Raw genomic sequence first — 12706 nt, forward strand, 5'->3', positions numbered from 1 at the left:
AATTTATTTACATCAAAATCAATTTAAAATAAAAAAATTATCAGATGAATTTCTGAAAGAGTGTAAAAGAAACGAGTGAAGTGTCAGAAAGAGTAAAAGAAACGAATGAGTTTGACGATTCCAAGTTTTGGCGGAATAAAATAAAAAACAAAATCGCGAAATAGGAAATGAAAAAGATTGGCATAATTCGCCACAAATGTGCTTATTTGCCAAATCTTATAACCCCTGTTATAGCTAATCCTGCAATTGGGATAGTTCTTGTTAGCGCCTATAGATGGCCGTAGACTGCTGGCGCCGTCTACAGGCACTAATTGGAACCTAGCTTGATCCTCCAATACGTCCTCCGGTTAACTCTACCCTTTTGATTGCTATTAGAAGATGGTGTTTGAATTCAACTTCTGTTCTTTGAAATAATTGTAAGTTTTAATTTATTCATAAATCTTTTTATTTTGAAAGAGTTTATATTTGAAGGAATTAAACGTCCTTATACCTGATCTATAATAAATGTTCAATAAATTCAAATAATGTTGTAAATGAAACTATTGTAAATTTTCATGTAAGATTGATAGTTAGATGAAATTATTCGCAATGAGAAAAATTAATGGTTGCAAAGTTAATTCTACAAAATATTTTCAAGATTACCATGATTCTATTTAGGGAATAATTTACTCCTTCTGTTCTTTTAACTGTTATGTGTACATTAACATTATTTCTGAAATGTTTTTCTGTAGGTTATATATTTATTTTGAATTGGATCATCTGTTTTTCTCTTAATATATCCATTGAATAAATTCCACTCATCTTCTTTCATACTAAAAAAATGAAATAGTTTACCATAAAAGAATGCTATTCTAATTCTATTATATTATTAAAATTCTGAATCATTTAATAAATATGAGTAGAAATTATATAAATGTTTTTCATGTTTAATAACTGTTCTAAATCGTAATTATAACATTTAATCATTAATAAATATAATATTTAATAATTTGAACTACATAAATTGTGAGTTTTTTGTATTAATTACAAATGAGAATTTTATATATATATATATATATATATATATATATATATATATATATATATATATATATATATATATATATATATACATTTATTAAAACAATTCTGTTCATTTCATTTAATAATAGAATAATTTCTTCTAATATTAAGTATCAATCTTGTTTATCAAAAATAATAAAATTGTTTTTTATAAAACTATTTTTATAATAAGCAATAAGATACTTGTGATTTTATGCACTTATTATAAAAATTGGTTTAGAATTTTCAAATGTCACTGATATAAAATTCAAATTTAAAAAATGAACAAAAACAAAGATATTGTTCAAGAAAAATAAAATAAAATTATGACAAACTATTTATTCATAAAATGGTAATGCAAAATCTGAGATGTGTCATCAACATACACATGTCTACTTCCAATAATGAGTAGTCGAATGCTAATACAATCTTAGGATTAATGTGTAGCCGCAGTCAAAAAGTTACAACTTGGAAAATATTATTAATAAAGAAAAATAAAATTTATTAAGTACTTACATGAATGTCAGAGATATATAATTTGTTTTATGTAATCCATTGGTAAACTAGAAATATTTCCATGAGTTTTAAACTCAAAAATTAATTTGGAATCCAAAACATACGAAGGTTCTCACTGGTCTGCTATAGGAAATTGACTGGCCACAGCAGAAAGTAATTCATTGCTTGTTTTCAAATAGTAATGGCGGAAGGAGTTAGTGTTCCAGGCCTCCTCAGAGCCCTGATAGTTCATTCCAAGATAATCCAAGTAAAATGTGAGAACTGCAATAAAAATTGCTAGGATTATATTTGGCTAGAAATTGTCAAAAAATAATTTATGTGCTGATGCTTTCAATGGAAATTGAAACCAAAAATCACTGAAGTAGAATATTTCTATTCCATTTTATTAATTAAGAAACATAACATATACTTTAAGATAAAGAACCTAATTTAGATTAAAGTTATTTATCTAAATCTATTATTACTATTAAAAGTTAAGTTTAGTCAGAGGTAAAAATTGGTGAGAAATGTAAATGTATGTGGAAGTGTGGAGAGATTTTTTTTTATATCCGAACCTGATTTTTATAAAATGTAGATAATGATATCTTTTGTTAATTTTTCAGCACTTTTATTGTAATACTTTTCTGCTTAATCCTCTTTATAATAAGTACATTTTTATTCAAATTGAAATATTGTTTTTCTTCAATTATTACTTCTGTTTGAAAATTGTTAATATACATTGCAGGATTTTTTTTTTCTTAGCTTCTAAAAGTTAAATTTTTATACAAGATGAAGTCAAGATTTTTTAAGAAAAACTAAATGCTATATTATTAAAAAAATAAGCTCTTGCTGTTTATAGCTATTTTAATTTTGAAAGATTTTAAAAATTAAAAAATATTATTGCAAAATGAAAAGAACAGGAAATACTTTGATTGTTATTTGTTCTTAAAACTGATCTCATTAAAAGAATTGAAGGAATATTTTTCAAATACTTTAGTAATTAATTTTTATGGAGAACTTTCATCATATATCTTTACTTTTTAAAATATTAATAAAGAAAAATTGTAAACTTATAATATTCTGTCTGTTAATAAATTTTTTTTTCTTATTTGGTCTGCAAATAAGAAACTGCTATTTCATAGTAAATTAGTCAACATAAATAATTAAATGGGGACATTCCAAGACACTCCTTATGACTAATTTATTTACTTTAATATTTTTTTCTTCATTATTGAGATGCATATGTACTTATATAGACTTTGAGATGTCAGGGAACCTTTGAGACAAAACATTTGTGCATTTGTTTCACTTTTTAAAATATGATGAAAGGGCAAAAAGATATGCCCTGTATGTCATTTATTTACTTCCTTCAGCCATTCTCTGCACCAATAACAATCAATACACGTCTGGCAGTTTGCATCCCTGTTCTAAATTATTTATATGCTTTAATTGCCCATTCATTCATCCCCCCGTCTCCTCAATACAGGCTTCCCATTTCTGATGTGTATAATGATTCTTTCTTGGGGAATGGGAAAACTTGCACAATAACTCTTCAAATTTTTAAAGAAAACCACAAGATATATTTCAGTTGTTTAATGAGATACAAAGATACTTTCTGGTTTATTTAGAGTCCTTGTTGTAAGAAAATGTTTTGAGCCTTTATTTATTTTTTATTTTTTTTAGATTTAAAAGTTAATTTTAAAGTTTAGAAGTTAGTTATTATAGAAGTAATTTTTCTTTTTTTATTTTTGAACAGAAATGAAAGTTAATGATTAATTACAATGCTTAACAAATCCTTTGGGTGGGGAAGCAAATGATTATTAAATATAGAATTTAGCTAGAATTTTTAAAATATTTTTTGAAAGGAATGGAAATTATTATTTACCTTGACAAAGAAATATTCTTTAATTAATAGGTTTTTAATATGTCATTAACATTTTGTTAGGAAAAAAAAGTATTTTGTTTTTGTTTGTAGAAGAATTTTTTAAATTACCATCTAATTTAGAAGCTGTTTTTCTAATCTCTGTATTCTCTAGACTTTTATTGACTTAGCGTGTTACATGGTCTTCCAATATAACAAATTACAATGCAAATCACTTAAAATACTAAGATTTTAGATAAATAACGGAATTCATTCTGAAAGTGAAATTTTGCTGTTTATAGGTTTTAAATTTCTGATAAACGACACACTAAGAATTATGACTTCATTTATGTTGTGTGGGTAGTACTAGTAAATTAAATAAGTTATAAAAACCACTCTTTTGTAAATCTTCTAAATAATTTTGTTTTTATTTTAAATTTTTCTGATATTTTATTTATTATTTCCAGTGTGTCATTTGGAAACTGATTTTTCATATATTCTCTGCCCTTTTGAAACATATATAAAATGAAAATAAAATATTAAATTAATTAATAATTAAATCATGTATTGATTAGGATGGACTTCAAAAAGAACTAAGTATACATAATTTGAAAACTATCCCCAACACAAACCATGTGAAAAATCAACTAAAAAAATTCATAATTAAAAATAAAAGTCCAACTGTTACTTTGCAGAAAATGAGTAAAAGTGAATTATAGAGTGCTGCACCCTGCTGCTCAACAATGCCAAGTAACGAATAAAGATGGCGGACAAAATAAACAAATACTTCCGCAGAACAGTAACGGTTACCATTTCCCGCCATATAATTAGGACTTTTTACTGATAAGTATTGTTTTTTTTTTTTTTTTCTTCTTTCTTCTTTCCATACTGCCCGATGCCTTCTACAGATGCCTAGCTTACATATGAGTTATTTCCCAAATTGCAGCATTGATTCCATCTTTCAAAACTCATAGGAATGATTCCTGTAAACAGTATAGTTTCGAGCTCATAGCATTCCTCCCCTCCCCACCTCTCACAGCTTTTTCCATACTAGTAAAGGTTATTATTAAGAGCTTGATTTCTACTACAGTAGACTCCCGATTATCCGCGCCTGCCCTACTAAGTTTTTTTTTTTTTTTTTTTTTTTTTTGTTTCCAAGCAAAGAGAAAATGCTTCCAAAGCAAGAAGCAAACACAAACGACTGATTTCTTCAAAAAGGTGTAGTTTTACGGTTATGCTTTTGTAATTACATAATATATTACAGTATTAAAACAGTACATATGTATTAATTTTTCTGTGTATCCTTGACGCCTCTCGTAAGTACAAAGCACTTTTCTGTTTTCATTAACAAAATGCATTTTAGGTTAGTTTTGAGTGATATACTAAAATATTAAGCGTTAGTTAAACATTTCCTGCTGTTTATTTTACGTTTTATTGTACATAAATGATTTTTCAAAGTTGGAATGACTGTTTTCTCTTTTGCTATACCCATTTTTAGCTTTTTTCGGATTATCAGCGATTTTTGTTATCCGCGGCGCCCGCGCCACCCAATTCCGCGGATAATCGGGAGTGTACTGTACTACTAAAAGCTACGCTAATTAAAAATCAATCTATTATTCTTCCATCTCAGTATCCAGAATTACTGCAACACAAAAATGATTTTTCCACCAGCTTAAAATTCAATATATATATATATATATAATTTCAGATTGTTTCTTGTGCCAATGGTACATTTAATTATATAGGATATATCCATTTAATGTGAAGAGTTTTTCTCTACTATTTATTTATTGAAGGAGTTAAATTCTACCAAATTAAAACCGTATACCTCTAACGGAACTCATTGTTTTTGACGGGATGTAGCATTTCTTCTAGAATTGGCAAATTTGATAGAAGCATATTTAATGACGGATATATTTGTTTCCCCATTCTTTTTTTAATATGTAATTAACCTAATATTATTTTTATGCAATAATTTGGGAAAACAGTTTATACCAAATATTTTTTTATTACATCAGTCAAAAGTACATTTTCTCTGCTCCCAGTTTAAAATTTAGTAACACATTTAAAAGAGAAATCATATCCTTGTGATGTGTGAACTAAGAGTTTTTATCAAATGGGAAGTTTGATAAGGCATTTACAGACCCATTTGAAAGAAAAACCGTATTTATTTGATTATCTGCAATAGAGTACTGTGTGGTGTAAGAGCATTTTTAAGAGAATTTTAATGATCCAAATGAGAGAAAATTTGAATATGTTTTTTTTTTAATTCGTAAATATTTTTTTTAAGTTGTAAAATTAAATAACTCTTTATTGAAGCAGAAAAATAAAGCACAGTTGTAGGTTATAAAATGTTTAATAGAATGTTTTTTTTTTTTTTCATGAAGTAGATTGTGAATAACTTTTTTTAATCTCGTTGAGGACTATGATCACATATCGGTGAACACTCAATTCTCCCTTCACGGCCCACGGCGAGATATTTATTTATATATCTCATTCCAAACTCGATTTTAAACCTCGTGCCTTCTCCTTGTTAATATCAGTTTTAAATATTTCGCTTCTGGTTTATAGTGCTGGCGGTAACTTTGCTTCTAACTACCGCAGAAACAAAATTAAATCATGTTTGGAATTTTAAATGTGTTGATTTAATACAAAATAATAAAGAAATTCGTAATTTTTACGAAGACGGTGATTTTCGGGTATGTGCATATCGCAAGTTATTAATAAAGTTAACATTCAGACAAAATTTTTATCTGTAAAGATAGCCAGATACAAATGCGCGTTCTCTTTTATTGTAATTAGATATAAGTACTGCAGTTTATTTATTTCTAATGTAACTGAATGTTAGTAACTTAAAGGGTGCATTATTTCTTTTACAGGTACAAAAATACTTTCAAGTCTTTCTTTTTTTATTTATTTATCTCCCTCTCTGCATGTCCGTGCGTGTGTGCGTCTATTTAATTACATTAAAATATGCTATTTTTCAGGAATATCTTAACAAAATGTAATTCTTCAACAAGTTTATTTACTTTAGCTTCAAATTCAATAGTTTAACATTTGCATTAATTCAACGAAATGCATAATCTAATTTTAATATATTTAAACTGAATTTTTAGAAAATTATACTAAGAGGCATTGCCTTCTTTTGGTGAGATTACATTGATTTTTTTTCCCCTATTTATACAACATTTATAACTAAGACATGAAACATGTATTGTACGTTATATGTATAATAAAGATTATAATACATATTTTAATAAATTGTAATACATTGTTAAAATATGTTTATTTAATGTTTCTAGGCTTGTAATTTTGTTATTTTTGAAAATTTGACTTCAGGTGTAAAGAATAATAAAATTGTCTTTTTCAGGTTATGGAAGAAACGGAAACAGCAAAAATATTGCTTATAAATCATCAAGATTAAATATATAAAGAATGGAAGTTTAACAATTCCTGTTTGTCAGCTTATACGGTTAAGGTTAAATACATGCAGTTACCGCTCTACTTTTCGACAAGGCTTAAGATCTCATCAAACTCAATGATTGAGAAAAAAGGCTATTACGTTATATAATGCAATAAAAGCAAGTAGTCCTCTGAAAATTTTTTAAAAATATTCTGTCGATTCTTGTAAAATATATATCATGCACAAGCAGCATATCTTATAGATACCTTTGCAATAATAGTTTTTTTTTATGTTTTAATAAGATAAAAATCACGCAGATCTAATTTTTGTTGCAAAAGATTTTCTAAGAAACACACTTTAACAAGACATTTTCTAGTGCCTGTGAAAGAAAAGCCAATCTGTGGATCATACAATATAAAATATTTTCTAATCTATGCACTCAAATTTGGAATGTATGCAAGCTTACGAAAGAATTCTGCAAAATGTGTAGTGAAGTCTTTTCTTCGCAGGAATATATGATGCCACAAATCTTGACGGATATTAAAGAGAAACCATTCGTTTGTGATGTGTGCAACAAAGGGTTCTCTTTACGAGGAAGTTTAAAGATACATTTAAGGACGCATACGAAAGATAATCTGTATGCTTGTAATGTGTGCGATAAAACATTTTCTGTATTAGGAAGTTTAAAGGGCCATTTACGGACGCATACGAAAGAGAAACCGTATGTTTGTGAGATTTGCAGCGAAGCTTTTTATCAAAAAGGAAATTTAACGGGCCATTTACGGACGCACACGAAAGAGAAACCGTACATTTGTGTGATATGCAGTAAAACGTTTTCTCGACGAGGAAATTTAAAGACACATTTACGGACGCATACGAAAGAGAAATCGTATGTTTGTGAGATTTGCAGTGAAGCTTTTTGTCAAAAAGGAAATTTGAAGAGCCATTTACTGACGCATAAGAAAGAGAAACCATATATTTGTGAGATATGCAATAAAGCGTTTTCTCAAAGAGGAAGTTTAAAGATACATTTAAGGACACATACGAATGAGAAACCATATATTTGTGAGACATGCAATAAAGCGTTTACTCGAAGAGGAAGTTTAAATATACATTTAAGGACACATACGAAAGAGAAACCATATATTTGTCAGATATGCAATAAAGCGTTTTCTGAAAGGCGAAGTTTAAAGATACATTTAAGTACGCATACGGAAGAGAAACCATATGTTTGTGAGATATGTAGTAAAACGTTTCCTGGACGAAGACACTTAAAGATACATTTAAGAACGCACACGAAAGAGAAACCGTATGTTTGTGAGATATGCAGTAAAACGTTTTCAGAGCGAGGAAATTTAAAGAAACATTTAAGGACGCATATAAATGAGAAACCGCTCGTTTGAAATGTATGCAAGAAAACATTTTCTAGTGGATGCTTTTTATGGAAATATTTTCCAGCGCATACGAAACAGAAACGTCTGTGTGTAGTAAAGCATTTAATGCAAAAGGAAATTTGCAGCCCCATTTACCGATCCATTTAAAAGAGTATCTACATGTTCGCTGTGTTTGTAATAAAGTATTTTCTGATCGAAATACTGTAAGGAGATATTTATTGAGGCATGCAAAATCAAATCCACATATTTGTAAGATGTGCAACAAAGCGTTTTCCTTGCGAGAAAATATGAAATTGCGTTTATGGGTTCATATGAAATAAAAATGTAGGCAGTAAAGCATTTTCTGAATCGGTGAGTTTAAAGACACATTTATTTCCGAAAATTTCTCGCCGAAGTATTTCGGAAATACTTATTAACGTATACGATCAAGTAACATTGCGGGTAAACAACAAAGGTTTTTTTTTTTTTCTTCTCTTCCTATAGGGAAATTTAAAGGCGCATTTACTGATACAAAAGAGATCCCTATATGTATGATTATTTGCAACATAGCTCGGGATCGAAGAAAATTTTTTAAAAAAATATATTAATCGCACTTTTTGAAACAAAATTATGTATATGCTGTTATTTTTAATTTTCCTATAGTCATAATTAATTATGAATTTAATGAAGTATACAAATAAAGCGGAATTATGCATCTCTGTAGCGTTTTGTATATCTTTTTCTAATGATGCAGATTTTTTCCGGGTTTACGCTCGGCCAATTATAAGACGGGCAATAGGCAACGCATGCGCAGAGTGTATATATATATCTATATAAATTGCTATAAAAGAGTTAAGCTGAGAAATCTGTTAATAATCAAAACAAGAAAATACTATTCTAAAATGACAAGTGATTCTTTATTCTCAAAACATTAAATATACTTCTCAATATATTTTACTCAGAGTTCCTTCTGATATCAAACAATAAAAATAATGACTGACCCTTTTTTTTTCAACGAAAATCAATTAAAATAATTCTACTCGAATATGGTTTTTACGAGCAGAAATCAACAGCAAAAAAAAAAAAAAATTATTAATAACAATCTGATTCCCTTTTCATTCTTTCAGAACTACCGGAAATGAGAATCAAAATAATGCTATAAATCCTTTCTGCAATTTTTTTTATACTTTTATGACATTCAATATAAAATAGAAGAATTTTTAAAAACAAAACTTCATCTAGTTTGATTAAATCAAAACTTAGTTTTCAGATAAATTAATTCGTAGAGATTGAAGGAATTCAATTACAATTACCAGTAGCATTTATAAAAAAAAAAAAATAACAAAACTTTTATTCTTCCGGTGAACCAGAACTTCAGCTGGTTTCTTTTCATCAAAACCTAGTTATCCGGGGTAGTAACTACAGAAGCTGAAAAAGAGAGCTTCCCTGTCTTGGAATGTAAATATCGATGTTTTAAATGTTTAATATTGATTCGGACCGAACGTTGGGCTGCCAATTTAGTGTGAACGTAAGGACGCCAAAATTTAAATTCTGTCGGGGAAGACGATTAAAATCAATAAATCATTCCAATTAAGTTGAAATACATCTAATGAAATAAAAGGACATGATTTTGAAGTGGGAAAAACTATTCAGGACAATAACATTTAATTACAAATATAAATTAAAATGGTACTCGGGGCAGAATCATCAGAGAGGGCAACAATGGGGAAGGGCAACGCTCCTCCCGTCGGCAAAAGATTGAGAAATTCGTCGGCAAAAGTCTTTATTGGTTCGGAACGTAGGTGTGGCGAGTTTGGTATTAAAGTATATAATAATTTAAAACCCATCTTAGAATTACTATTTTATAAATAATGGAAGTATCCGACGAATGCTTTAAGTTGGCAGAATGACAATGTTCGATGAATAGCCGACAAGGCTACTGATGAATAAATATATTTTCCGACAATTCTCCATTAGTCGATTAAGAAATCAATGCAAAGTAGGTCGACTGACTGAACATAAAATGGAAAAGTCATATATTCAACGCCATTAACCTATAGTTAGAACACATAAATATAATAAATAAAATATCATTTTTTGCTATTTTCAAATACAAATGTGAAACATTTAAAATTTATATTAATATTCTAAATCATTGGGTTTTTTTTTTGTACTTCACTCCTCTATTATCATCATAAATTGAAATTATAAATAATATATGAAATATAACCTTATTCACTTTTACATGCGAATAATTTTCTTGACATTTTTGTAAAATATATTTTTTGTCTTTGTTAATGGTTGGCAATATATAAAAAGAATGAAAAAAAAAAAAAAAACATGCATTAACTTATAGTTAGAGCACATAAATATAATAAATAAAGTATAATTATATATTTTTTCAAATGCAAATGTTAAATTTTATACTTGCATTCCAAATCATTTTTTTTTTTGTATCATGCTTATTTTATTTTTTTTCATCATCAGACCTATACATTTTTTTTTCTGAAATATAAAATTTAATTAAACATTACCTTCGATTGTGTGAACAGGGCCCGACTTAGCCTAATGGGGGCCAGGGGTATATTTCTCTCAGGGGCTTCCCTCTGCTTCAGTAATGAAGAACCGTGCATAGAACTTGTCAATGGTATTTTTCGTTAATTAATCCAAAATGCTATTTAAATTTAATACTAAAAATACTCTTAAGTCTTAACTCGTAGTACCACATTTAGCCATTCAATTTAAAATGCAGTCTGACAAAATGCTAAGGCAAGATTTATATTAGAATGCTTTCTACAACTATCTTAAGCATCTTAAACTCCTATATCTCATAAACAAAATATTAGTACATTTTTTTAAAGGAAAAATATTCAAATTTCACAACAGTTATTTTCATATGTAGGAGTATTTAATTATTTATTGCATACAAACAAAACAAACTTCATTATTTAAGAAAAGTTATTATTTTATCAGTATCATTTTCTTATGGTAAACATTGGGACATTAAAGGTGGAATATTTATTCAAACAGAATGATAAATATCCAGACCGATTCATTATTCAAATTCCAGTAAAAAGATAATTTTAATGATTGGCCAAATTTGCCCATCATAACTGTGAACATTTAGCTGAATTCCGCCCTAGAAAGTCATGGATTTGCAAAATATAGATTTTGTGTATGTGTGTTCATACGATTGATTAATGAAGAAACTAACATAAAACTGACGAATTTTACACTGTACTGATATCTTGTTTTAAAAAGTTCATTAAACAAGGAAACGTAAAATAAAATCTTTTATTCGATTTAGGGGGCCCGGGGCAACTGCCCCGTATGCCCCTGCTTTAGCCAGATTGGGTGTGAATTCTTAATTCCAACTCTGGTAATAGTTTTTTATTGGTTTAATTTAAAGGACTTCGTACCCACTAAATGAACAATGTTAAAATGCGCAAGTTTATACTCTCGTTATAAACGATACATAAAATGCATTAAGTTACAAGTACATACACTCCAACAGCTACGGAATTTTTGTAATTGCTATGGAAATTAGGTAAAAACTACAGAATTATGAAAAACTATAAAAAAAAGATATATATATATATGTAATGATATTTTAACTCTAATTTCAATTTAATTAATTTCCAAGCTTTTATCTTAAATGAGCCCATAGTAACTTCATTCTAAAATATTCTCTTATTTCGTGATCCAATTCCACTGTCTCTACTTAATTAATTCAAGAGAAGCTTTGTTGAATCAGCTAAAATTTAACTTTCTGACACTGCGCGTGAAGAGATAAAATACCGCTACTCAGGCAAATTCTTTTTTAAAATCTCCCTGTGTTTCCCCTACCTTGTCCACGCGTGTAACGAAAATCCCTATTGAAATCTCATAATACATTAGCACTAGGGATTGCAATACCGGTATATCGGGATACCGAATACCGGTATTTTGAGTCATTTTACAATTTTGTAATACAGGTATTCACAAATTTAAATACCGGTTTTTCGGTATTTACTAGAAATTTTTAAAAGTGTCTCCACTATATGTTCAGGGATCGCGAACATAGCAAAATAGTATACGTTTTTGTTTTTATGTCTCCTTAACGGGCGAAATTAATTAGCTAATTAATTGCTTAAATCTAAATTAGCGAAACATGGATTATTCCCGAAGAAGATATTGTATCCATAATGACTGATGGAGCAACAGTTATGAAAAAAGTTGGAAAGTTGATTGGTGCAAATAAGCAATTGTGCTATGTACATGGAATTCAATTAGGAGTAATAGATGCATTATACCAAAAAAATAAAGAACAGAAGAATCCAAATACTGTGGGTATAGAAACTTCGGATTCCGAGTGAGAGTGATATTTACAGTGAAGATAATGACAATGTAATTGTTGAAGAAGATATTGCTAGTGAGTATGAAATATTAACCCATCAAGAATTACTTCCCATAATTTATAAAGTTCGAAAAATTGTTAAGATATTTAAACGTTTTCTTATAAAAAATGATATATTATTAAAATGTATACTAACT

The 12706-nt window shown here is 28.3% G+C and overlaps 1 protein-coding gene across 1 annotated transcript; it reads left to right on the forward strand.

Annotated features, from left to right (window-relative positions):
* The first annotated feature begins 358 nt into the window (after positions 1 to 358).
* On the forward strand, positions 359 to 8875 carry LOC129976466 (zinc finger protein 569-like). Its single transcript, XM_056090062.1, has 2 exons — positions 359 to 416; positions 6768 to 8875. The coding sequence occupies exon 2, from the start codon at positions 7283 to 7285 to the stop codon at positions 8201 to 8203; it is 921 nt and encodes a 306-aa protein (XP_055946037.1). The 5' UTR covers positions 359 to 416; positions 6768 to 7282; the 3' UTR covers positions 8204 to 8875.
* The last annotated feature ends 3831 nt before the right edge of the window (positions 8876 to 12706 follow it).

This window comes from Argiope bruennichi, chromosome 7 (assembly GCF_947563725.1).
Source record: "Argiope bruennichi chromosome 7, qqArgBrue1.1, whole genome shotgun sequence".
Lineage (NCBI taxonomy): Eukaryota > Metazoa > Arthropoda > Arachnida > Araneae > Araneidae > Argiope > Argiope bruennichi.

Coding starts and splice junctions, on each gene's coding strand:
- LOC129976466 (XM_056090062.1), top strand. CDS start 7,283: ATGTGTAGTGAAGTCTTTTCTTCGCAGGAATATATGATGCCACAAATC.